The sequence below is a fragment of the Dipodomys merriami genome, unplaced genomic scaffold, assembly GCF_024711535.1.
Source record: "Dipodomys merriami isolate MVZ:Mamm:240054 unplaced genomic scaffold, mDipMer1.0.p SCAF_456, whole genome shotgun sequence".
Classification (NCBI taxonomy): Eukaryota; Metazoa; Chordata; class Mammalia; order Rodentia; family Heteromyidae; genus Dipodomys; species Dipodomys merriami.
Window position 1 is genome coordinate 243,406 of NW_027206020.1, and position 24,569 is coordinate 267,974.

The 24,569-nt window shown below is 57.7% G+C and overlaps 1 protein-coding gene across 5 annotated transcripts in view; it reads left to right on the forward strand.

Moving 5' to 3' along the window:
- LOC138808569 (collagen alpha-1(XVIII) chain-like) overlaps positions 1 to 24,569 on the forward strand; it is a 99,530-nt gene that overhangs the window by 51,347 nt on the left and 23,614 nt on the right. For all 5 annotated transcript variants that reach the window (XM_069994832.1, XM_069994830.1, XM_069994833.1 and 2 more), the window contains exons 2-5: positions 7,320 to 7,864; positions 17,923 to 18,009; positions 19,771 to 19,830; positions 20,417 to 20,546. In XM_069994832.1, coding sequence (XP_069850933.1) covers positions 7,320 to 7,864; positions 17,923 to 18,009; positions 19,771 to 19,830; positions 20,417 to 20,546 — 822 coding nt within the window. The remainder of the gene's footprint in view (positions 1 to 7,319; positions 7,865 to 17,922; positions 18,010 to 19,770; positions 19,831 to 20,416; positions 20,547 to 24,569) is intronic.

Here is a 24,569-nt window from a genome sequence, read left to right on the forward strand (position 1 = left end):
TGATCTCTGTGGGGTTGATCCTCTGCAGCTCCACGCTCTGCTCTCCAGATCACACAGCCATGGTCCTGCGGTGTTGGTCTCTGAGCCTGGTTTCTTAAGATCCACCAGGCTCATCTGTGTCAAAGAGACAAGATTCCCATCGTCTGTAACTGCGTCTGCAACTCCTCCCCAGCTTCCCAGGAGCCCCTGGGCTCAATCCACGGCGTGGCTGCAGTGAACATGTGTGCCTGTCTGTGTGTGTGTCTGTGTGTCTCTGTGTGTGTAGCTGTGTGGATATCAATATAAAACACTTCTTTTCTGCCTTTTCATTTCCTTCTAGTTTGTTCTTTTGTCTGTGAGTCCTTCATTTTGTCTGTTCAGACAGAACAGCAATCCCCGTGGTGTGGGCTGGCCTCCTAGGAGTGTGCACTTTGGTCCCCTAGCTCTGAGTGACCCTGCACACACTTCCATTTGCTCACTGGAAGAGGCGTCAACTCAAGTCCTTTGCCTATTTTTAATTAGGTCATTTGCTTTTTGATTGAACCTAAAGAATTCTCTTAAATTCCAGACATTAATTCCCTCTCAGCACCATGATTCACAGACATTTTCTCCCATTCTGGAGCTGCCTTTTACTCTGTTGTCTTGATGCAATGATGTTTTAAAACTCCAGTTTTCCTACTGTTTCCTACTGTTTCTTTACCGCCTGTGGTGTCATAGCCAACCTTACTTGTCTTAAATTGTTTATTAGTTTTGAGTAGTTGTGTAGAGGGATTTCAATCCAACAGACCTGACTTCTGTTTCCTTCCGCTCACATTCAGTTGTTATGTATGGTACTAAGTCTTTAGGTCTCTGGTAGTATGTGGTGCTGTCTTTAGGTCTCTGGTAGTATGTGGTGTTGTCTTTAGGTCTTGGAAGTATGTGGTGCTGTCTTTAGATCTCTGGCAGTATGTGGTGCTGTCTTTAGATCTCTGGCAGTATGTGGTGCTGTCTTTAGATCTCTGGAAGTATGTGGTGCTGTCTTTAGGTCTCTGGTAGTATGTGGTGCTGTCTTTAGGTCTCTGGCAGTATGTGGTGCTAAGTCTTTAGGTCTCTGGCAGTATGTGGTGTTGTCTTTAGGTCTCTGGTAGTATGTGGTGCTGTCTGTCTTTAGGTCTCTGGAAGTATGTGGTGCTAAGTCTTTAGGTCTCTGGTAGTATGTGGTGCTGTCTTTAGGTCTCTGGAAGTATGTGGTGCTAAGTCTTTAGGTCTCTGGCAGTATGTGGTGCTAAGTCTTTAGGTCTCTGGAAGTATGTGGTGCTGTCTTTAGGTCTCTGGTAGTATGTGGTGCTAAGTCTTTAGGTCTCTGGTAGTATGTGGTGCTGTCTTTAGGTCTCTGGCAGTATGTGGTGCTAAGTCTTTAGGTCTCTGGAAGTATGTGGTGCTAAGTCTTTAGGTCTCTGGTAGTATGTGGTGCTAAGTCTTTAGGTCTCTGGAAGTATGTGGTGCTAAGTCTTTAGGTCTCTGGCAGTATGTGGTGCTGTCTGTCTTTAGGTCTCTGGCAGTATGTGGTGCTGTCTGTCTTTAGGTCTCTGGCAGTATGTGGTGCTGTCTGTCTTTAGGTCTCTGGTAGTATGTGGTGCTAAGTCTTTAGGTCTCTGGTAGTATGTGGTGCTGTCTTTAGGTCTCTGGCAGTATGTGGTGCTAAGTCTTTAGGTCTCTGGCAGTATGTGGTGCTGTCTTTAGGTCTCTGGCAGTATGTGGTGCTGTCTTTAGGTCTCTGGTAGTATGTGGTGGCATGTCAGAGCCTACCTCTTTCTTCAGCACTGGGACACCCAGTTATCTCAGCACCATTGGTGTGTGCTGACTTTGTTGGCTGTCACCTGAGAAGCCCCTATCCCAGAAGTCCTGCGTACACTGGTCCCCATCTTTGGGGCTGTCTCTGCAGATGACATAAAAATGGTAACTTCCTAGTACATGAGGAGATCCGACATGACCCTTGAAGTAGAACATTCCGGGAAGGCAGGTGAAAGGCCCAGGGTGGCCTCCTGCCAGAATGGTGCTTGTGTGATCTGTGACGTTGCCGGAGCCAGAGAGAATATCCAGGGACTCCTAAGGCTTGGGGCATTTAGCCAGCCCTTGCTAATTCCTCATTACCTAGAGCCTGCGGTGCATGCGCATGTGCAGGACCCACAGCAAACTGTCTCCTGGCTGGAAACAAGCTTGCCTTCCTGCCGGGCCACACATCCAACACAGATTGTGGCACCAATTGGAGCTGCCGGTGGCTCACGCCTGCAATCCTAGCTCAGGAGGAGGCTGAGATCTAAGGATCATGGTTCAAAGCCAGCCTGGGCAGGAAAATCTGTGAGACTCTTATCTCCAATAAACCAACAGAAAACTGAAAGTAGCGCTATGGCTCAAGTGATAGAGTGCTCGCCACTTCAGCTCGCTGAAGAGCTGAGGGACGGCACCCAGGCCCTGAGTTCAAGCCCTATGACCACCACCAACAACAACAAAAAAGTGACTGGAGGTAGAGCCCCAGCAGGACAGGACCTTGCTATATAGACCAGACTGGCCTCAAACTTCAGACGCTCTTGTCTTAGCCTCCCAAGCTCTGGGATTGCAGGCATGTGCCATTGTGCCTAGTTCTGTGTATCTGTCTGTATCCAGTGCCACACTGCGTTGATGATGGCAGTTTTCTAGGATGTTTGGCAGCTGAGAATTGTGACCCCTCCAGCTTTGTTCTTTTTCAGATTGTTTTGGCTGTTTGAGGTTCCTTGAGATTGTGCATGAGTTCCAGGATGTGCTTCTCTATTTTGGCAAAAACTGTCTTTGCCACATTTTCAGGTCTGCTTTGGGGGTGAGTTTTCCACTCTCAGCATTCTTGATTCTTGGTTGAATGGATGATCATTTTCCTTTCCACCGTTTGAAGATGTTGGCCACGGCCTTCTGGCCTCCAAAGATTCAGGTCAGGAATCCACTAAGATGGCGGTGCGGTGCGGTCCTTTTGTGTGACCAGCTGCTTGCACCGCCGCCTTGCAGTGCCTCCTCTCATCTGACCGCAGTGTGCTTTTCGTTCTTTAGGGTGTCCTTGTGTGTGTCCTTGTGTGTGTGTGTATGTGTGTGTGTGTGTGTGTGCGTGCGTGTGCTCCCCTGTGTGTCCCTCCTGTGTGTGTGCTCCCCTGTGTGTCCCTGACACCTCCCAGGTGTCCCCAGGAGGAGGCCTGCTGGCCCCCCTGCCTGCCCGCTTCCCTTTCTGCTTTGTCTTCATCTCGGGTGACTCTGTCACATCCTGCCATCCCCTGCCGCACGGTGCTGTGCGTGCCCGTGCCTGCCATGGCTGGTGCCCTGTGGGGGCCTGGCCTGGGTCTGCAACCCGGGCTGCGTTCTGCCCACAGGAAGGTACTACCTGTCTCCTCGGGGGACCGCCACCCTCAGACCTCATTGGGCATCACTCTAGGGCATCACTGACCCCCAGCAGGACAGTCCCGGGCAGGGTGGGGGGGTATCATGCGGTGACAGGGGCAGTGCCAGGCCTCCATCAGGACAGGTGTCTCCTGCTCAGGGTGGTTTTAGTCTTTGTGTCAGGGTTGCTGTGACCCTAGAGATGTTCGTTCTGCAAGTGTTTTCCTTCTGGCATGGGGGGTGATGGTGCTGCTGCCCAGGCCTGTTCTCTGTCATTACTTCTGAGGGACAAATCAGGACTGCGGAGTTTACCATGAACACTGCTTAGGGAAAAGGGGACTGAGCGGGAACCCCAGGCTTTGTCATTGCCAACACTCCCCCCTCCCCCTGCAGAGTCTGGGATCTCGTGGCCAGGGGCACACCTGCGGGCCCTGGCACGCTGTCCCCGCGTCCCCCCGCACTGTCACCCTGACCTCTGTCCCGCTGGCGTCCTGTTGCAATGCTTGCTGTGGAACTGTTTGCCGATGTTTCCCCTTGGCCTGTCAAGGCTGTTTTTGCCGTTTGCTCTTTGCCCCCTGCCTAACGTGGCCCCTGCTTGCCTCGTGCCCCACAGGACAGCTCCGGTGCCTTCTGACTGCCTACCCCACCCTATCATCTTGTGGGTTTGAGTGAGTGATGAATGTTGTGATTTCTGCCTCTCACTTCCGTGAGGATCCTGAACATGTGTGTGTCTTAGAACGGAGGCTGTGGGGCACCCCTGGAGGTGTCACTGAGCCTCCCACCCCAACGTCCTGCGCTATGCCTGGACGGAACCAGACAGACGGGGGGTTAAGACCATGGAGCCCTCCTCAGGCTGAGTCGGGACTCGGGCCCCAGTGCGTCTTACATCTCAGCCCGCTGCCTGGCAGGCGGTACTGTGCTAGGAAGTCTGCTGTGCTCTTGCTCCTGGACTCCTGTGTGTGGTGACACTGGGCTCGGGGTGAGTCCAGCACTGGGGGCTGCCCTGCCCATGTGCACACAGAGTTCTGAACAGACCCCAGGAGTGGGAAATGCTGTGGGACTGCCGTGGTTCCCTATGGGCTTCTCTAGAAGGTCGCACAGAAGTTGTTTGGCGCAGTCCAGTGTCTCAGCCCCGCCTTCTTCTCCTATGCTGAATTATAAGTTTCTGGGCCACTTTGGGCATGCCCCCGGAGGCCCGAAGCAGGATGATGGCTCAGGAGCCAGGCCTAACAGTGGAGAGACCTCCCTGCAGGAGGGGAGACGGGCAAGGGCAAACCCTCAGCAACCCTGCTGCGTGTGGTTACAGCTGGGTGGGCTGGGGGCTGTCTCTGAGCCATGGTCCTGGGAGCCTCTGTGTGGGGCGCTGAGACCTCCCCACCCCACTTGGTGGGGGTCAGGAGTCTGGCTGGGCTGCAGGTCTTGTCCCTGGAGGTGTCCGGTGGCAGCAGGTGTGTCCTCCTATTGCTGGGTGTTTGTGCCTTCTCTTTCCAGGGTCCCTGAGGTAGGGCCTTTTTGTGACATTTGCCATAATCGAGTATTTTCTGGGAGAGCCCTGGCCAAGGCTGGGGCACACGCCTGCCCTCAGTGCCACGCTTGGGCACTGGCTGGGTGAGGATGAGGCTAGTAGTGAAGGCCATGCTTCCGGAAGGGAATAGACTACGTCCCTGACTGCCTCAGGGTAGCCCCCCCCCCAGGACTGTGCCCCGCAGGGAAGGGCTGTGTTCTCAGCTGTTTGGGGGCACAGGGGAGGGCCTGCTGACCAGGCCTCTCTCCACCATGGGGCAATGCTGGCTGCAGTTAAGGGGGCTTCCAGAGTCTCCGGGGAGGGAGGGTGACGGGATCCTGGGTCTGGGGACAGCCGGAGGGGCTCCATGGGCAGAAAGTCTGTCCTCCTACTCCCAGAAAGGCCTCCCTGGTGCTCTGAGGCCTGATGCAGGCTTTTACCCCTGAGAGAGCATTTGGCCTCCCATCCAAGAGCCCGGGGCCTGCACCCAAGCACGGGAGGCTGTGACCTGCTCCTCTCAGTACCTCAACCACCGGGCAGATCAGGGATCTTAGGGCCCTAGCTTCAGAGGCATAGGGAAGTTCCTGGAAAAGAAATGGGAGCCGCACCCCCGAGGATCTGGGGCCGCTGTGTAACACTGGCGTCTTCCAGCCTGGGCAGCAGCAGTGCTGCGTCCTGAGTTAGGAGGGACCTGGGCCCTGCTGGGTACCACCAAGGCCTGGCCCACGTCGCGGCCAGCTGCACACAGGACCCACAGCAAGCAGCATGATGGGGCCGCAGAGAGCCCCGCCACCAGGCCCGGCGCCCATGCTGCCACATGGCTGTGCTGCTGCGGCCCTGGAGGACGCCGGGTATGGCAATGTCCCTTCTGGCTAGTGTTCTGTGACATGGCCTGATTTGTAAAGTCAGGGCTCAGCATTTCTTCCCTCTCCTCTGTCCTGAGAGCCTATCTACCTGGATCCACAGTGCAGACCTGACATTTGATGCAGTGCATGTGCACACACGGCACACACGCTGATCACTCCTAGTATGTGCACACATGCATTCACAGGCTGGCCCCTCCTGGTGTGTGCACACATGCATTCACAGGCTGGCCCCTTCAGCTTTTACAGTCTCTCAGGACACCTGCAGGTTGCTGCCCCTTCCAAGGGAGAGTTCTTGATGCAGGCCTGCTCCCTTCCAGTAGAGTTCTTGACACAGGCCTGCCACAGCCCAGGGTCAACTCCCATGGGACTGTCAGATCTGTTTTTTTGTTTTTTGTTTTGGTTCTGGTCATGGGGCCTGAACTCTGGGCCTGGGTGCTGTCCCTCAGCTCTTCAGCTCAGAGCTAGCACTCTCACTTGAGTCATAGCACCACTTCTGGCTTTTTTTCTTTTTTGCTTATGTGGTGCTGAGGAATCGAACCCATGGCCTCAAGCAGGCAAGGCAAGTTCTCTACCACTGAGCCACCTTCCCAGCCCTGTCAGACCTGTTGTGAGAAGTCCAGACTCAGACTTTGGGCATGGGGAAGAGGAGCCCTGAGAAAGGCCTGGAGCAGGCCTAGACCAGGCCATGGCACAGGGGCATGTGTGTTAGGGGTGGAGCAGCCCTCCTGGAGTGTTCCTTGCCCATCCTGCGTCCAGCACTGACCATGCTCTCCAGATGTGGTGGGGCTTCTGTCACAGCCCCGTTCCTGAGAGCATTGCAGGGAGGATGTCCTGTGTCCTGCAGTGGCCTCTGGCCTTGCTGGGAAGGACAAGAAGTGAGGGTGAGCACCCAGATGCCAGCAGCAAAGTAACTTTCGTGCGTGTTGCACGGTTGATTCCCTGGAGGACGGGGAAGGCGGGCCTGGGCAGGGGGTGGGCGTCAGTAGCGGTGTGAGTGAACAAGGCAGTCACAGTGACTCGGAGTCCAGACGACCTACCTGTGCAGCCAGGCAGTCTGCCAGGGCTGCTGCTGGGAGCCCCTCCTCCCCGGGCATTACCCATGGCAACCTGTGGGGGCTGCAGAGGGGTTAGGGACCCCTCGCCGCTCAAAGCCTTGTACAGAGACCAGGACCAGCCACTTCCACACCCCGTAAAAGATCCAGGTCTGCACCTCGACTGGCTTGGAGGAGACCTGGGAGGGATTCCTGTGTCAGTGTCAGGTGGAGGCCGCGTGACAGTGGAGACCTGCTAGATGGGACACGGCGTGTCCTGCATCTCTGACCCGCGCTGCGCAGCCTGGAGCTGCAGGCCTTTGATGTGTGCAGCTTAGGCTCTTCCCTCTGCCCTGGCTGCCCCCACTGGGCCTGCAGGCCGGCGGAGCAGCCTGCCTCCCAAATGCCGCTGCCGGTGATCACTGGCTAGCAGAGCTCAGAGGGCCAGGTGGAGCAGGGAGGAGGATCCTGCCCCAGCTGGCTGACTCGCTATCCCTTCCCCCACACCCGACGTGCCCGGGGCTCCACGACCACTCACAGGCATCCTTATCCTTGCAGAGAGCGCTGTCGAGGAAGTGGGGCTCCTGCAGCTCCTCAGGGAGCCCCTGCCCCCGCAGATCACCCCCATTGAGGACCCCGACGTGGGGCCCGCTTACGACTTTGGACCGGGCGCCAACAGTGGACAGGGTGCACAGAGCCACTTCCCCAGACTCTTCTTCCGAGACTTCTCGCTGCTGTTCCACATCCGGCCGGCCACAGCGGGCCCGGGTGTGCTGCTTGCCATCACGGACGCGGCGCAGGCCCTGGTGTCGCTGGGTGTGAAGCTGTCAGAGGTGCAGGGCGGGTACCAGAATGTCTCCCTGCTCTACACTGAGCCAGGCGCTGCGCAGACCCACGTGGCTGCAAGCTTCCGCCTGCCTGCACTTGTCGGCCGGTGGACTCGCTTTGCGCTCAGCGTGGACGGCGGCACCGTGGCTCTCTACTTGGACTGCGACGAGTTTCAGAGGGTGCCATTTGCAAGGTCGTCGCCGGGCCTGGAGCTGGAGCACGGAGCTGGCCTATTCCTGGGTCAGGCTGGAGGAGCAGATGCTGACAAGTTCCAGGTAACCCTGTGCCATCCCACGTGCTGGGCCGGCCTGGGCGGGGTGGGGGAAGGGCCGTCCGCCCAGGATAGAGGATGACAGGCACCCCCAGCCGTGCTCCATCCTGGGGAGCAGAGCCCCCGGTGCAGGGCATGTGGTCTCTCTGCCCAGGTGGTGTATTTCTCCTGGCACTCTGGCCCCTTTGGAGCCCTGAAAGTCACCCTGTGCTTCTGAGGTTTCTCTGGGGACCCTGGCTCCCCGGGAAAACCCTTCAGCCATCTTATTACTGGGTTTCCAGCCTGCCATGGTCAGCTTGTGCCCCAGTGTGTGCTGTGTTCCATCCAGGCTGCTACTGAGCTGCAAAATGAAGGCTCAGGACCCTGTGAAAACAAGCCAGCAAGCCAGGGGTGGTGGTTAATACCAGTAACCCAGCTCTAGGAGGCTGAGGCAGGAGGATCATAATTTTGAGGCCAGCATGGACTGTCTCAAAAACATAGAAAAACATAAAAACCCAAACCAAAGATATGATTAATAATTTAAAGCCAGCTAACCAAACAAGGCACTTAGGCAGGAACTGCCCACCTGGGGCCAGTCCCTCACACAGTGAGCAGGCCCCAGACAGCCACAGCAGGCTGATGATTGTCTTTAACACAGGCTACAGGGGCACAATGACATGGGACTTGGTCCAGAGCAACCTGGGCTAGTCTTGCCCATGATGGGTGACAGCTGTGTGGCCTCCTGTGCCCCAGGGAAGTTCCTGGTGACCCCCTTACTCTGTAGGCTGTGGGGCCTTTTCCCAGAGCCCCTCGCTGGAGCCTCCTAGGAACAAAGCGTGGGTGCCTGGCCCGCGGTGACTCAGGGCCTGTGAATTCCAGCACACCAGCTGTTGGAGCTGGGGCACCCGGGTGTGGGGCCAGACAGGGGTCCCTGTGTGTGGTGGCAAGGACGTGTCCGTGGGGGACAGACTGTCAATTGTGACCCAGACAAGGCCTGCTGTGTGGAGTTGTCCCAGCCCTGCTGTCCGTGCTCTGACTTTCCACCTTTGGAGGGAACACATAGCCCTCTGGGTTCAAGAGACACCAAACGGAGCCCCTTTCTGTTTTCCTTTTGATCCTCAAACATGATGGCTGCAATGTCTGAGAGCAATGTCCTCTCTGATGAGGGGTTGGGGCAGCCACCGAGCATCTCCAGTCAATGGAGGAGCCCCGGGGTCTGTGTGTCTCCTGCTGTCATGGGAAACGTGAGCCTGGGTTGCTGGGCGTTGGGCCACCAAGTGCCCGGTTGGCCTGATGGTGCAGAGTGTGGGCCTGCGGCCCAGCTGCCTGTGGCCAGGCCGCTGCCCCGGGGCTGGCCGGGGCTATGTCGGGCAGGCAGCCAGCTGGAGACAGGTAGATGATACCCAGGTGTTTTGATTAGCATTTCAGAAGATAAACTTTCTTTTTCTGTTTGTTGGCTATTTGCATTGATCTATTTATGTTCTTACATAAATGGGCTCAGCCATTTTTTATTGGTATATACAAACTCTGTGTTTGAAAGAAACTGATCTTGGGTTTTGTATACTGAAAATGTTACTTTGCTTAGCCAGACGCCAGTGGCTCACACTTGTAATCCTAGGTACTCTGAGGATCCCAGTTCAAAGCCAGCATAGGCTGGAAAGTCTATAAGACTCTTCATTTCCAGTTTACCACACAAAAACCAGAAGTGGAGCTGTGGCTTAAGGGTAGAGCATCAGCCTTGAGTAGCAAAGAACTAAGGAACAGCACCCAGACACAAAATTTTTATTTCTCAGTTTGTCATTTGCCTTTTTACCTTTTATATTGGGAAGTTTCAAATGTTTATGTGGTTAAATCAGGTTAAAACCCTATGGCTTTAGGTTGGCAGACTCTTTCCCAGGTAGAAAGGTAAGAATGGGGCGTTTCTGGGCCCCGTAGGCATGTGAGGGCCCTGGCCTGGCCAGGCTGGCCCCGGGGCATCTCTGGGGCAGGCTCCATGGCACAGGCTCCCCTTCGGCCAGCTCCAGCAGGCCCTGTGAACTAGAGATCTCAAGAGTTGTCTCCATGGGTCAGATTCCAGCCAGGGGGAAGGAAGTAGGGAGGCATCCTGGTGTCAGAGGAAGAAAACCAATGAAGAGTCACTGGAGAGTTTCCACAGGAGTGGAAGCCCTGGGAGGCAATCACCAGCTGCTGTGATTTGTGAGGCTGGTGCCAGGGGGCCCTGGGCTCCTCCAAGCCCTCCGTGGCTGCATGCCTCTCTGACGACTCCAGTACGTGTTTTTGTTCCCTGCTGTTTAGTTCTTTTCCTGCTTTCCCCTAAGATGCAGCCTGGCCTGGAATTTACAGCTCCTACCTCTGTAATCCCTAATTATGGAGTTACAGGTGTGAGCCACCATGTGTGTGCCTCTAAAGAAAGAAAACTTTGGGTATTGTTGATCTTTTCTGAATTGTTCCTTGGGTATCTCCGAATGCTTTTCAGTCTACTTTGGCTGTCAGTGCTGCCATAAAACATGGATCTCAGAACTCTCCAGAACTCTCCTCTTTTCATGCGCTCTGTACTTGGATCTTTCCACTCTATTGCTCCTGATGGATGTGGCTCCCCTTGTTCCTTCCACCAAACATACCCACCCCAGCCTCCTGTCCCTCCTGCCATGCCAGCCCCCCATACCACCTCCATACCAGCCTCCTGTTCCTCCTGCCACCCCAGCCTCCTACCCCTCCTGACCAGGGCAGGATGTGACATGAGGATCCAGTGCTCTTTGGTGGTCACCTTGCCTCTATGCCCCTGTTTTATTACCAGCACTACAAGCACATTTTATACTGAGCTAAAATGGCCTTCTCTGGGTGCATCCTAGGCACAGTGTCACCACAAGTGTATCATTTTCTTGCTGAAACACATGGATGAGCTGAAGAGTATTGTGTGCAGTGATGTCAGACTGAAGGGAAATGGCGCTGGGGCAGGTACCAGGCAGGAAGCGGTCATTGTGGCTCAGAAATAAGTGTCAGAAGCTGGTCTTAGGGAAGCTGGAGCTGTGCCAGCCATGGGGGCTAAGGACAGAGGAGGGCAGGACTCAGCCTTGAGTGGGAAGGAGAGAGGCAGTCACAGGCAAACTGGATCCCTGCTGGCCACAGGGGGCTGAGGACAGAGAAGGGTAGGACTCAGCCTCATGTGGGCAGGAGAGAGGCAGTCACAGGGAAGCTGGAGCCGTGACGGCCACAGGGGCTGAAGACAGAGGAGGGCAGGACTCAGCCTTGAGTGTGCAGGAGAGAGGTTGTAACATGGAAGCTGGTGCCCTGATGGCCACGGGGCCTGAGGACTGAGGAGGGCAGGACTCAGCCTTGAGTGTGCAGGAGAGAGGTTGTAACATGGAAGCTGGTGCCCTGATGGCCACGGGGCCTGAGGACTGAGGAGGACAGGGCTCAGCCTCGATTGGGCAGGAGAGAGGCAGTCACAGGGAAGCTGGAGGCCTGCTGACCTCCAGGCCTGAGGACAGAGGAGGGCAGGACTCAGCCTTGAGTGGACAGGAGAGAGGCAGTCAGGGAGAAGCTGGAGGCCTGCCCGCCAAGGGGGTTGAAGACAAAATAGGGTAGGACCAGCCTTGAGTAGGCAGGAGAGAGTCTGTCACAGGGAAGTTGGAGCCCTGCTGGCCATGGGGCCTGAGGACCAAGGACGGCAGGGCTCAGCATCAATTGGGCAGGAGAGAGGCAGTCACAGGGAAGCTGGAGCCCTGCTGGCCGCGGGGCCTGAGGACTGAGGAGGGTAGGGCTCAGGCTTGAGTGGACAGGAGAGAGGCAGTCACAGGGAAGCTGCAGCCGTGCGGGCCACAGGGGCTGAGCACAGAGGAGGGCTGGACTCAGCCTTGAGTGGGCAGGAGAGAGGCAGTCACAGGGAAGCTGGAGGCCTGTTGTCCACGGAGCCTGAGAACAGAGGAGGGCAGGACTCAGCCTTGAGTGGACAGGAGAGAGGCAGTCAGGGGGAAGCTGGAGGCCCGCCAGTCATGGAGGGTGAGGACGGAGGAGGGCAGGACTCAGCCTTGAGTGGGATGGAGAGGGGCTGTCACAGGGAAGGTGGAGCCATGCTGGCCACAGGGGCTGAGCACAGAGGAGGGCAGGACTCAGCTTCAAGTGGGCAGGAGAAAGGCACTCACAGGGAAGCTGGAGCTGTGCCGGCCATCGGGGCTGAGGCTGAAGGAGGGCAAGACTCAGCCTCCAGAGAGGCAGTTAAGGGGAAGCTGGAGCCGTGCCAGCCACAAGAACTGAGGACAGAGGAGGGCAGGACTCAGCCTCAAGTGGGCTGGAGGGAGGAAATCCCAGGGAAACTGGAGCCATGCTGGCCAAGGTTGCTGAGGACGGAGGAGGGCAGGACTCAGCCTTGAGTGGGATGGAGAGAGGCAGTCACAGGGAAGGTGGAGCCATGCTGGCCACAGGGGCTGAGCACAGAGGAGGGCAGGACTCAGCTTCAAGTGGGCAGGAGAAAGGCACTCACAGGGAAGCTGGAGCTGTGCCGGCCATCGGGGCTGAGGCTGAAGGAGGGCAGTTCTCAGCCTCCAGAGAGGCAGTTAAGGGGAAGCTGGAGCTGTGCCGGCCACAGGAACTGAGGACAGAGGAGGGCAGGACTCAGCCTCAGGTGTGCAGGAGGGAGGAAATCCCAGGGAAACTGGAGCCATGCTGGCCAAGGTTGCTGAGGACGGAGGAGGGCAGGACTCAGCATTGAGTGGGCAGGAGAGAGGCAGTCACAGGGAAGATGGAGTTATGCGGGCCAAAGGGGCTGAGAACGGAGGAGGGCAGGACTCAGCCCAGAGTGGGCAGGAGACAGGCAGTCACAGGGAAGCTGGAGCCCTGCTGGCCTCGGGGGCCTGAGGACAGAGGAGGGCAGGACTCAGCCTCAAGTGGGCAGGAGAGAGGCTGCCAGGGAGAAGCTAGAGCAATGCTGGCCCCAGGGGCTGAGAATGGGGGAGGGCAGGACTCAGCATTGAGTGGGCAGGAGAGAGGCAGTCTCAGGGAAGCTGGAGCCGTGACGGCCAGGTGTGCTGAGGACGGAGCAGGGCAGAACTCAGCCTTGAGAGAGGCTGTAAGGGTGAAGCTGGAGCTGTGCTGGCCACAGAGGCTGAGGACAGAGGAGGGCAGGACGTAGCCTCAAGTGGGCAGGAGAGAGATAGTCATAGGGAAGCTGGAGCCATCACGGCCAGGGGGTCTGAGGCCGGAGGAGGACAGGACTCAGCGTAGAGAGAGGCAGTAAGGGTGAAGCTGGAGCTGTGCTGGCCTCAGGGGACAGAGGATGGTGGAGGGAAGGACTCAGCCTCAAGTGGGCAGGAGAGAGGCTGTCAGGGAGAAGCTAGAACCATGCTGGCCACAGGGGCTGAGAACAGAGGAGGACAGGACTCAGCCTTGAGTGGCCAAGAGAGTGGCTGTCACAGGGAATCTGTACCCCTACTGGCCACGGGACCTGAAGACTGAGGAGGGCAGGGCTGAGCCTGTGGGCTAGAGAGAGGCTGTCAGGGGGAAGCTGGAGCCGTGCCTGCCACAGGGGCTGAGGACAGAGAAGGGCAGGATTCAGCCTCAAGTGGGCTAGAGAGAGGCAGTGCCAGGGAAACTGGAGCCATGCCGGCCACGGTTGCTGTGGACGGAGGAGGGCAGGACTCAGCCTTGATTGGACAGGAGAGAAGCAGTCCCAGGGAAGCTGGAGCTGTGCCGGACACAGGACCTGGGAACGGAGGACGGCAGGACTCAGCCTCCAGTGGGCTGGAGAGAGGCAATCATGGGGTAGCTAGAGCCATGCCAGCCACAGGGGTGAGGATGGAGGAGGGAAGGACTCAGCTTCAAGTGGGCAGGAGAGAGGCAGTCACAGGGAAGCTGGAGACCTGCTGACCTCCGGGCCTGAGGACAGAGGAGGGCAGGACTCAGCCTTGAGTGGACAGGAGAGAGGCAGTCAGGGAGAAGCTGGAGGCCTGCCTGCCAAGGGGGTTGAAGACGAAATAGGGTAGGACCAGCCTTGAATAGGCAGGAGAGAGTCTGTCACAAGGAAGTTGGAGCCCTGCTGGCCATGGGGCCTGAGGACCAAGGACAGCAGGGCTCAGCATCAATTGGGCAGGAGAGAGGCAGTCACAGGGAAGCTGGAGCCCTGCTGGCCATGGGGCCTGAGGACTGAGGAGGGCAGGGCTTAGGCTTGAGTGGACAGGAGAGAGGCAGTCACAGGGAAGCTGCAGTCGTGACTGCCACGGGGGCTGTCAACAGAGAAGGCCAGGACTCATCCCAGAGTAGGCAGGAGAGAGGCAGTCACAGGGAAGCTGCAGCCGTGCGGGCCACAGGGGCTGAGCACAGAGGAGGGCTGGACTCAGCCTTGAGTGGGCAGGAGAGAGGCAGTCACAGGGAAGCTGGAGGCCTGTTGTCCACGGAGCCTGAGAACAGAGGAGGGCAGGACTCAGCCTTGAGTGGACAGGAGAGAGGCAGTCAGGGGGAAGCTGGAGGCCCGCCAGTCATGGAGGGTGAGGACGGAGGAGGGCAGGACTCAGCCTTGAGTGGGATGGAGAGGGGCTGTCACAGGGAAGGTGGAGCCATGCTGGCCACAGGGGCTGAGCACAGAGGAGGGCAGGACTCAGCTTCAAGTGGGCAGGAGAAAGGCACTCACAGGGAAGCTGGAGCTGTGCCGGCCATCGGGGCTGAGGCTGAAGGAGGGCAAGACTCAGCCTCCAGAGAGGCAGTTAAGGGGAAGCTGGAGCCGTGCCAGCCACAGGAACTGAGGACAGAGGAGGGCAGGACTCAGCCTCAAGTGGGCTGGAGGGAGGAAATCCCAGGGAAACTGGAGCCATGCTGGCCAAGGTTGCTGAGGACGGAGGAGGGCAGGACTCAGCATTGAGTGGGATGGAGAGAGGCAGTCACAGGGAAGGTGGAGTCATGCGGGCCAAAGGTGCTGAGAACGGAAGAGGGCAGGACTCAGCATTGAGTGGGCAGGAGAGAGGCAGTCACAGGGAAGCTGTTGCCGTGACTGCCACGGGGGCTGTCAACAGAGAAGGCCAGGACTCAGCCCAGAGTGGGCAGGAGACAGGCAGTCACAAGGAAGCTGGAGGCCTGTTGGCCACGGGGCCTGAGAACACAGGAGGGCGGGACTCAGTCTTAAGTGGACAGGAGAGAGGCAGTCACAGGGAAGCTAGAGGCCTCTTAGCTACGGGGCCTGTGAACAGAGGAGGGCAGGACTTAGCCTTCATTGAAGAGGAGAGAGGCTGTCAGGGGGAAGCTGGAGGCCTGCCCGCCATGGGGAGTGAAGACAAAAGAGGGCAGGACTCAGCCTTGAGTGGGCAGGAGAGAGTCTGTCACAGGGAAACTGGAACACTGCTGGCCATAGGGCCTGAGAACATTGGAGGACAGGACTCAGCCTCAAGTGGGCAGGAGAGAGGCAGTCACAGGTAAGCTGGAGGCCTGTTGGCCATGGGTCCTGAGAACAGAAGAGGGCAGGACTCAGCCTCAAGTGGGCAGGACATAGGCAGTCACAGGGAAGCAGGAGCCCTGCTGGCTCCGGGGCCTGAGGACTGAGGAGGGCAGGACTTAGCCTTGAGTGAACAGCAGAGAGGTTGTCAGGGGGAAGCTGGAGATGTGCCAGCCACAGGGGCTGAGAACGGAGGAGGGCAGGACTCAGCCTCAAGTGGGCAGGATAGAGGCAGTCACAGGGAAGCTGGAGACATGGGGGCTGAGGACTGAGGAGGACAGGACTCAGCCTCAATTGGGCAGGCGAGAGGCCTTCACATTGAAGTTGGAGGCCTGTTGGCCACGGGGCCTGAGAACAGAGGAGGGCAGGACTCAGCCTTGAGTGGACAGGAGAGAGGCAGTCACAGGGAAGCTGGAGGCCTGCTGGTCATGGGGGGTGAAGACGAAATTGGGCAGGACTCAGCCTTGAGTGGATAGGAGAGAGTCTGTCACAGGTAAGTTGGAGCCCTGCTGGCCATGGGGCCTGAGGACGATGGAGGGCAGGACTCAGCCTTGAGTGGGCTGGAGAGAGGCTGTCACAGGGAAGCTGTATCCCTGCTGGTCACTGGGCCTGAGGACTGAGGAGGGCCAGGCTTAGCCTCAAGTGGGCTGGAGAGAGGCAGTCACATGGAAACTGGAGCCATGCCAGCCAAGGTTGCTGAGGATGGAGGATTGCAGGACTCAGCCTCAAGTGGACAGGGGAGAGGCAGTTCCAGGGAAGCTGGAGCCATGACAGTCACGGGGGCTGAGGATGGAGGAGGGCAGGACTCAGCCTCAAGTGGGCTGGAGAGGCTGAGCCTTGCTGGTAGTGGCATTGCCCAGCTGAGAGGGGAAGGGAAATGACCCACGGGCCACCATGAGCCCCAGGGTTGTTCTGGGGCAGAGGGAGTCCCCGGCCCGCGGGGTCCCATTCCAGGGTCTCAGCACACGGTTTTCACATGAAATGCCCATTCCACAATTAAAATATGTGTCTTTATGCACAATGTATTGCAAGCCTCCACATCTGACGCCCTGTGTTTTGTAACTCCAGGACTGAAGTCCACTGAAAATTTGTGCTGGGTCTCGTTGCTTTTGCACCGCTGACATCTTACCCATTAAACACTGCTGGCAGAGCTCTGGCCTGTGGTGGCTGTGGCAATGGCAGTGTGCTGGGCCTTGCTGCCCTGCATGGGCACTGCTGGCTTGTCTGCGTGGGGGCCTAACTCTCAGGGGACTGGGCTGTCAGGGCGGCTCTGTCTGGCAGGACCCCCCCAGTCCTCTGTCATCACAAATACCCCCAGGGCAGAGCTGCTGTGGGGTGCAGCATCCTGGCACTTGGCTCCTGAGGTTTTTCAAACTTGGGGGTTGAGTCACCATTTGAGGCTCAGCCAGGGCCATGTGTTTGGGAGGCTGACCAGCAGGAAGCCCCCACCTGCCACGTGCCGGGGGGCAGAGAGGCTCAGCCATGGGCTCAGCCACACAGGGGATAACAGGAGGAGGAGACCCCATGCCCAGTGCCCTGCCCTGGCTGCGCAGTCCCATGTTTGCAGGCTGCTCGCATGCTAAGTAGTTGGGGAAAAATCCAAAGTATGTTTTCTGACATGCAGAAATTATATAAGGGGCTAGAAAGATGGCTCAGTGGTAGACTGCTTGCCTCGCATGCATGAAGCCCTGGGTTCGATTTCTCAGTACCATAGATACAGGAAAAAGCCAGAAGTGGTGCTGTGGCTCAAGAGGTAGAGTGCTCACCTTGAGCAAAAGAAGCTTAGGGACAGCGTCCAGGTCCTGAGTTCAAGCCCCAGGACTGGCGCTATCTATCTATATAAAAGTATGTAAAGCTGGGTCAGCAGCTCATTTGCTGCTCTCTTGTGGTGGGTTTGCCAGCTCCATGAGCAGAGCACTTTGGACAATGCCCTAGGACCTAAGGATCCTGAGAACATTGCTGGTTCCCTCCCAGACCCTCTATTGAGGCAGTGGCTGAAAGGTCACCCCAACACTGGTGAAACATGGCCTCCATCCAGGAAGCCACAAACTGAGCCCCAGCGGATTAAAATATTAAGTAAAACCAAAACATCATTAAATAAAACTAAGTGTGATACTGCCATGTTCCCACAGAGATGCCTTCCACTGTGATGCCCAGGGCCAGGGCAGCTGGGCTCTTGGCCTGAGGTCCCCTCCTTCAGCCCTCAGCGCAGGGATGCCGTGCCTCGGGCAGCGGCCGACCAACCTGCAGCCTGTCCCCAGGAAACCTGGTCCCAGCATGCTCTCAGGTGCTGCTGTGCCCCTGCCTCGGCCCCAGGGATGGTCACCCGCTAGGAGTGCCCCTCCCGGGTAGCATTCCATGCCATCACTCCTAGGACCGGACATGTCCAGTGCCAGCTCAGGGCTGAGGGGCTGAGACTGACTGTGTGGAAGCAGGAACTGGAAACTTTCCCAGTGCTGTGGGCTCTTTCCTTGTGGTCCTCCACTTGTGGTTTGAGTTGAACACCAGAGGTCTGAGTCGGAGGCCCCTGGGGTCCCCAGCTTGCCCTCCTCTGGCCCCCAAAACCTCCAACCCGGGTACCCCAGACTGAGCCTGCCAGCCTAAGGCCAGAGCTCTTCCGGAGCTTGCCTCGGGAGCGCCAGTGACCTTTTCCCTCCATTTAGGGGGCGATTGCAGAGCTGAGGGTGCGTGGAGACCCCAAGGTGAACCTTGGGCACTGCCTGGATGAAGATGACGATGATGAGGATGGGGTGAGTGACTTGGGCTGGGCCAGCAGGGCTCAGAGAAGAGCTGTCCACCCCCCGGGACCCCATAGGAGGGAGACAGGGCCTGGAGGAGGGCTCTCCACATCCCAGGACCCCAGATCATGCTCCAGGGAAGGCTTAAAAGATGCCACTGAATCAGGGACACGGACAGCCTTGACGACCTTGTCCTGACCTGTGCAGGCTCCTCTCACCTTCCACATCTGAAAGCAGAGCACAGAGTGAATGTTAGAAACCAGGAACAAGCCACAAATGATAGAGGATCGCCACAGTGAAAGTGTGTGTGTGTGTGTGTGTGTGTGTGTGTGTGTGTGTGTGTGTGTGTGTGTAATGTGCACATGGCGGGGCCGGTGGTATCTCTAATCTGTGTGTGTCTGTATTGTATGTGGCATGTGTGTAGGATGTGTCTACATGTAATTTGTATCTATAGCTACCTGTGTGTATGCTGGTGTAGTGTGTGTATGTGGTATGTGCATGTGTGTGTTTGTATGTATCTGTGTGCATATACTATGTGTGGTCTATGTCTGTGTTGTAGAGCATCTCTGCTGCAGTGTGCATGTGTGTGTGTCTAGGTGTACCTCTGTATGTGTGCCTGTGTGTCTAGGTGTTTCTGAGTGTGTGTCTAGGTATGTGTGTGCCTGTGTGTCTAGGTGTACCTGCATGTGTGTGTGCGTGTGCATGTGTATGTGCCTGTGTATCTAGGTGTGCCTGCGTGTGTGTATGTGTGCCTGTGTGTCTAGGTGGTTTGGATACAATTACAGGACACAGATGGGAAGTGACACGAGCCACAGAGGCTAGAGGACAGGAGGAAAGTAGCCTTCCCTGGAGACCCCATTCTCTATGCTGATCCCCAGGGAGACCCTGTCCCCTGCGCTGACCCCTGGAGAGGCCTGGTCCCCCTTCTGCCATTCACCTCCTCAGCTCCACACCTAGGGCGTGTGTGTGTACCTGGCGGTGGGCAGTGCCATCTGTCTCTGCCTGCATGTTCAGCAGTGGTCTGTCCACCTGCATGTTCAGCAGTGGTCTGTCCACCTGCATGTTCAGCAGTGGCGTCTGTCCACCCTCATGTTCAGCAGTAGTCTGTTTGCCTGCATGTTCAGCAGTGGTCTGTCCACCTTCAGCAGTGGTCTGTCCACCTGTATGTTCAGCAGTGGTCTGTCCACCTTCAGCAGTGGTCTGTCCACCTGCATGTTCAGCAGTGGTCTGTCCACCTGCATGTTCAGCAGTGGTCTGTCCACCTGTATGTTCAGCAGTGGTCTGTCCACCTGCATGTTCAGCAGTGGCGTCTGTCCACCCTCATGCTCAGCAGTAGTCTGTTTGTCCACCTGCATGTTCAGCAGTGGTCTGTCCACCTGCATGTTCAGCAGTGGTCTGTCCACCTGCATGTTCAGCAGTGGCATCTGTCCACCTGTATATTCAGGAGGGACATCAGTCCACCTGCATGTTCAGCAGGTGCCCAAGGCAGCCCCAACTCAATGTTACACTTGGTGGCTATCCAGTGCAGGGTACCACTGCCCCTCCTGGACTGGCCACCTTCATGCCAGGTCAAGAGTAGGCTTGGATGGTGCTTTTCCAGGAGGCACTACGTTAAAACCACCTTTGTGGAGAGGAGCTCGAGTGTCCAGTCCAGGCGGTGAAGGGCCAGATGCGGCCTTAGGTGCCAGCACCTGGGCTCCTGGCTGGGCGGGAGTGGACTCCTGCTGACCAAGCCCTGCAGGCTTTCTTCCTGACTTGCCTCACCTCCCCCAGGCATCCGGAGACTTTGGAAGTGGCCTGGAGGATGGCCATAGGCCCCACGGAGAGGACACGGTGAGTTGCTGGATGAGGCCCAGGCTGCCTCTGGGCCTGGGAGGTTCTACCAGGGCCTACCCGGTAGTGGGGGCCAGCACAGGGCCCATGTGCTCGTGTGGCCATGTGGCGGAGTGGAGACAAATGCCCAGCTGCACGCGGCACTGAGCCGTGAGGTCGCTGGCTCCTCCTGGCTCCCTGTGCCCTTCGCCCTTGGCCCACAGACCCCGATAAAGCAGCTCCCTGGTCTTCGAAGTGATCGTTAACCAGTAGGCCATTGGGAGGGGGCTGTGTCCACGGGCCGTGTCCAGCGAGAGCACAGCCCGTGACTGCACAGCGTTTCTGGGTTCTTACACGTGAAGAGTCCGGCCTGAAGACAGGAGAGACAGAAGCCAGCCGGCAGCCATGCTGGGCTCCATGGAGGACCCTGGCGTGCATGCATGGAGACCCTCTAGGCACGGGACCCCAAGACTCAGGACGATGAAGTCCTGGACAGCTCTGGACTGTTTTTAGTTTTTTTCTTAAATCATGCAAATCGTGTTCAACCCAAGCCTGAGAGCTGTGGCTGCAGCACTGCCCCACCGTCATCCCCGCTCCCCTCCCGCAGGACATACCCCTGCAGCCCGGCCTGCCCCTGCCTTCCCCAGCCTCCCTCCCACCCTTGACCGGAGGGAGCCCCATGGAGAGTTCCAGAACTGAAGAAACAGAGGACGAAATCATGGTGGATTCTTTCGGAGGTGACGCTTCTCGGGTGCCCCTGTGGTGTGTGTGGCGGGTGGCGGGTGAGGGTGGCGGGGGGGGGGGAGGGAATCCCCATCTCCACCCACGGCTGCCCTGCCATGCAGTAGGGCCAGGTCCAGACATCTGGGCCCAGCCCCAGGACGTGGCCTCCTTCCTGTGTGTCCCTTCCAATGTTTCTGGCTGGAGCGTGTGGGGACCAGCCTGGGGACCCCCAGGGTGCCGAGAGAAGAGGAGGCCTGGCCTGAGGGAGAGGAGTGTCAGAGCAACAGGCTTTGCCCAGGGTCTGCCACGGGTCAGTGGCCAGAGTCAGGCATGGCCTGGAGAGGTGCGGCTGGGATGGGGCGGGGGGTGGGGGGGACATTCACTGTGATGTTTGTGCCTGTGGGAATCGGCCATCCACTGCTGGACTGCATGCCCACAGACCTACCCCACTTCCCATCTCCTAGCTCCTTGTGGTAGAAGCCAGGCCAGGCCTGTGGGTCGGGGGCGTGCTCGGAGGCTTGGGGACAGCTCAGTTCCTCGTGCCCATCCACCCAGGTGCCTGCCTCCTGCAGGCTTTCAGCATGGAACCACTCAGCTTCTTGGAGACACTTAGCTACTCCGCCCCTGAGTGGACAAAGTGTCCCCTCAGAGGCAGGAGTGGACGCAGCTGGCCGTGGCCTCAGGTCACCCAGCCTCATGCTCATCTGTGCCTGAGGCGGGAGGACAGGATCACGTCCACACCACGGGGCCTCTCCGGCCCCTCGCCGCCCCTCCCGCACCACACTCCTGGCCCCCTTTCTGGCGCCACGAGCAGTAGCCTTTCCTAGGATTTCACCAAACGCATCGCTGGAGGTTGGTTCTGCAGCTCATTTAAGATTCATCCACATCATAGTGGTTCAGCCACATGCCACTGTGTATGCTGACCAGTGTGTCCGTCCTTCCAGCTGACTGGTCTGTCCATTCTTCCCACTGACCAGTATGTTCATCCTCCCCGCTGACCAATGTGTCCATCCTCCCCGCTGACCTGTGTGTCCATCCTCCCCGCTGACCTGTGTGTCCATCCTCCCCGCTGACCTGTGTGTCCATCCTCCCTGCTGACCAGTATGTCCATCTTCCCAGCTGACCAGTGTGTCTGTCCTTCCAGCTAATCGGTGTGTCCATCCTCCCCACTGACCTGTGTGTCCATCCTCCCTGCTGACCAGTGTGTCTGTCCTCCCAGCTGATTGGTGTGTCCATCCTCCTAGCTGACCAGTGTGTTCATCCTCCCAGCTGACTGGTGTCCATCCTCCTAGCTGACCGGTGTGTCTGTCCTCTCAGCTGTCAGGGCATCTGGGCTGTGTCCAGCTTGCCCTGGGGTTGGAGGACCCAGCTTCCTGGCAGGGCCTGGTGCTGAGGCAAGGGCTCTGCCCAGACAGCTGGTGTTCAGCACCCCTCCCAAGTGGGACCTCAGCTCCTCCACGCCCCACACTGGCCAGCCTCCATTTCTGATGGCCCTCGCAGGTGTGAGATGACTTCTGCTGGTGGCTTGGTGTCCATTTCTGTAATGGACAGTGGTGCCAGGCCCCTTCCTGTATGTCTATGTCCGTCTGCTTTAGTGAAGTGTCCAGATCTTTGGCTGCTTTTCTAACGGGCTGTGTTTTCCTGTTGTTGGGTTTCAAGAGTTCTTGATGTATTCTGGCGTGAATCCTTTATCGGACTGCGCTTCGCACGTTTCTCAGTCTGCATGTCCTCTCGCTCCAGACGTGGTCCGACTGCCCAGCCCGGCTGGCCTGTCGTGAGATCACCATGCATCTGCCTCCTCCACCAGGCCCAGCCTCCTTGTTTCCCTAACCATATCTTTAGAAAAGCAGCATTTAGCTCTGAAATTCACCACCAACTCACTTCACTAATCTCAAGTTCGATGTCTAAGACTAGTGCCCAGCCCAGAGTCACTAACCTTCAGTCCTGCACTCCCTAGTTTTCACCTACAGGATTTGCATTCAGGTCTATGATCCATTCTGATTCATTGACTTTACTGTTAAATCTTATTTTATTTTTGCTGCTGGGTGCCGGTGGCTCATGCCTGTAATCCTAGCTACTCAGAAGGCTGAGATCTGAGGATCAGGATTCAAGCCAACCCCAGAAGGAAAGCCCATGAGACACTGATTTCCAATACCTAAAGTCCAGAAGCAGTAGAGTGGTAGAGGGCTAGCCTTGAGCATGAAGCATGAGACAGTGCCCAGGCCCTGAGTTCAAGCCCCAACATGTTAAAATTATTCCTATTATTGTTGCTGCTGCTGCTGTTGTTATTTTGCTACATAGGCCAGTTTTTCCTTGCTGCGTATCAGAAAGGCCGCCTTTCTTTGGCTGAGCTGCCTTGTGCCTGTGAAGGTTACTTGTGCACACTGTATCTCTTCCTGGGCTGTTTTCTCTCTAGTGGCTCTGCTGTCTGCATGGCAATGTCACCGACTGCTGTCCTGCACATTTACTACAACCAGGGACTGGGCAGTCTCTTCTTCCAGAACTGTTCTTTGGTGCCCAGGCCCTGTGCACATTCATGGAGAAAGCAGAAGAGCAGAAGCCCAGTGTGAATGGGGGCGTTGACACCTGTGTGGAGTCTCTGGCCTAGAAGAGGCTTTGGTTTTTCTCAGGTGTCTGTAGCTGTGTCTGCAGTTTTGCATGGCCTCCAGGCAGGGCTTTGAAATGCACCACCACTCAGGCCTTCTCAGGAGGAGCCTGCTGCCCTCTGCTGGCGGATGCGGCTTGGATGGGGTTGGCCAAGGTGCTGCTGGGCAGGGCAGGGCTGGTGGCAGTGGACTGTCCAGCCCAGCTGTGTGGGGTCTGGCAGTGGTGAGCAGAGGTCAGGGCAGGGCTGGTGGTGATGGGTCCGGTGTTGGTGAGCAGGGGGTCAGGGCAGGGCCCATTGCTCTACAGTGGCCTCAGGCCAGAAGTACATTTGGATTCAGTTGCTTTTGGAAATGGAGGCAAGTGTCTCACAGAGCTCTGAGCACACATGAGAGCTGTGAGCACACCTGAGAGCCGTGCGCACACACACGTCCATGAGTTCACACGAGAGCCGTGCGCACACGCACGTCCATGAGCTCACACGAGAGCCGTGCACACACGCACGTCCATGAGCTCACACGAGAGCCGTGCGCACACACACGTCCATGAGCTCACGTGAGAGCCGTGCACACACGCACGTCCATGAGCTCACGCGAGAGCCGTGCGCACACGCACGTCCATGAGCTCACACGAGAGCCACGCACACACACGTCCATGAGCTCACGCTAGAGCCGTGCACACACGCATGTCCATGAGCTTGCGCGAGAGCCATGTGCACACGCACAGCCAGGCATGTGGCCTGTGTAGCCCTCCCCCCGCCCCCCTCCCCGTTGGCTGGCACACGTGTTCGGCTAAAAGTCCTCTGACCCCACCAACACGCTCCTCCCAATAGCACCCTGGAATGGGGAGCCCCACAGGTCCCCAGGGATGGTGATACCACCCATCACGTGGTGTCCCGTATCCTGGCGTGGGTGTGCGGGGCAGGGCAGGGCAGGAGGCATCAGGCCTCCCAACCCCGCTCCTCAGCCCACACTCCACGGCCAGGCCCTTGCAGGGAGGAGTGGCCCGTGGGCCTGCTGGGCATCCGCCCTGACCCTGAGCCCTAGATAAGCCGGGGAGGGGTGGCCCGGGTGGGGTCCGCCGCACCCCGCCTCGGCTCTGAGACCTGCTCACCGCTGTAGTCCTCAGCCTTGCCTTGGGTTTACAAATCTGTAAGAGACATGTTAGCTCAGAGGCTGTCTGAAAGCAGGAGACAGCGGAGGGGCCAACACCGGGCCACAGCAGACAGACAGACAGCAGAGGGAGCCGACGCTGGGCCATGGCAGACAGACAGACAGACAGCAGAGGGGCCAATGCCAGGCCACGGCAGACAGACAGCGGAGGGAGCCAACGCTGGGCCATGGCAGACAGACAGACAGACAGCAGAGGGAGCCGACGCTGGGCCACGGCAGACAGACAGTGGAGGGGCCAACACAGGGTCACGGCAGACAGAC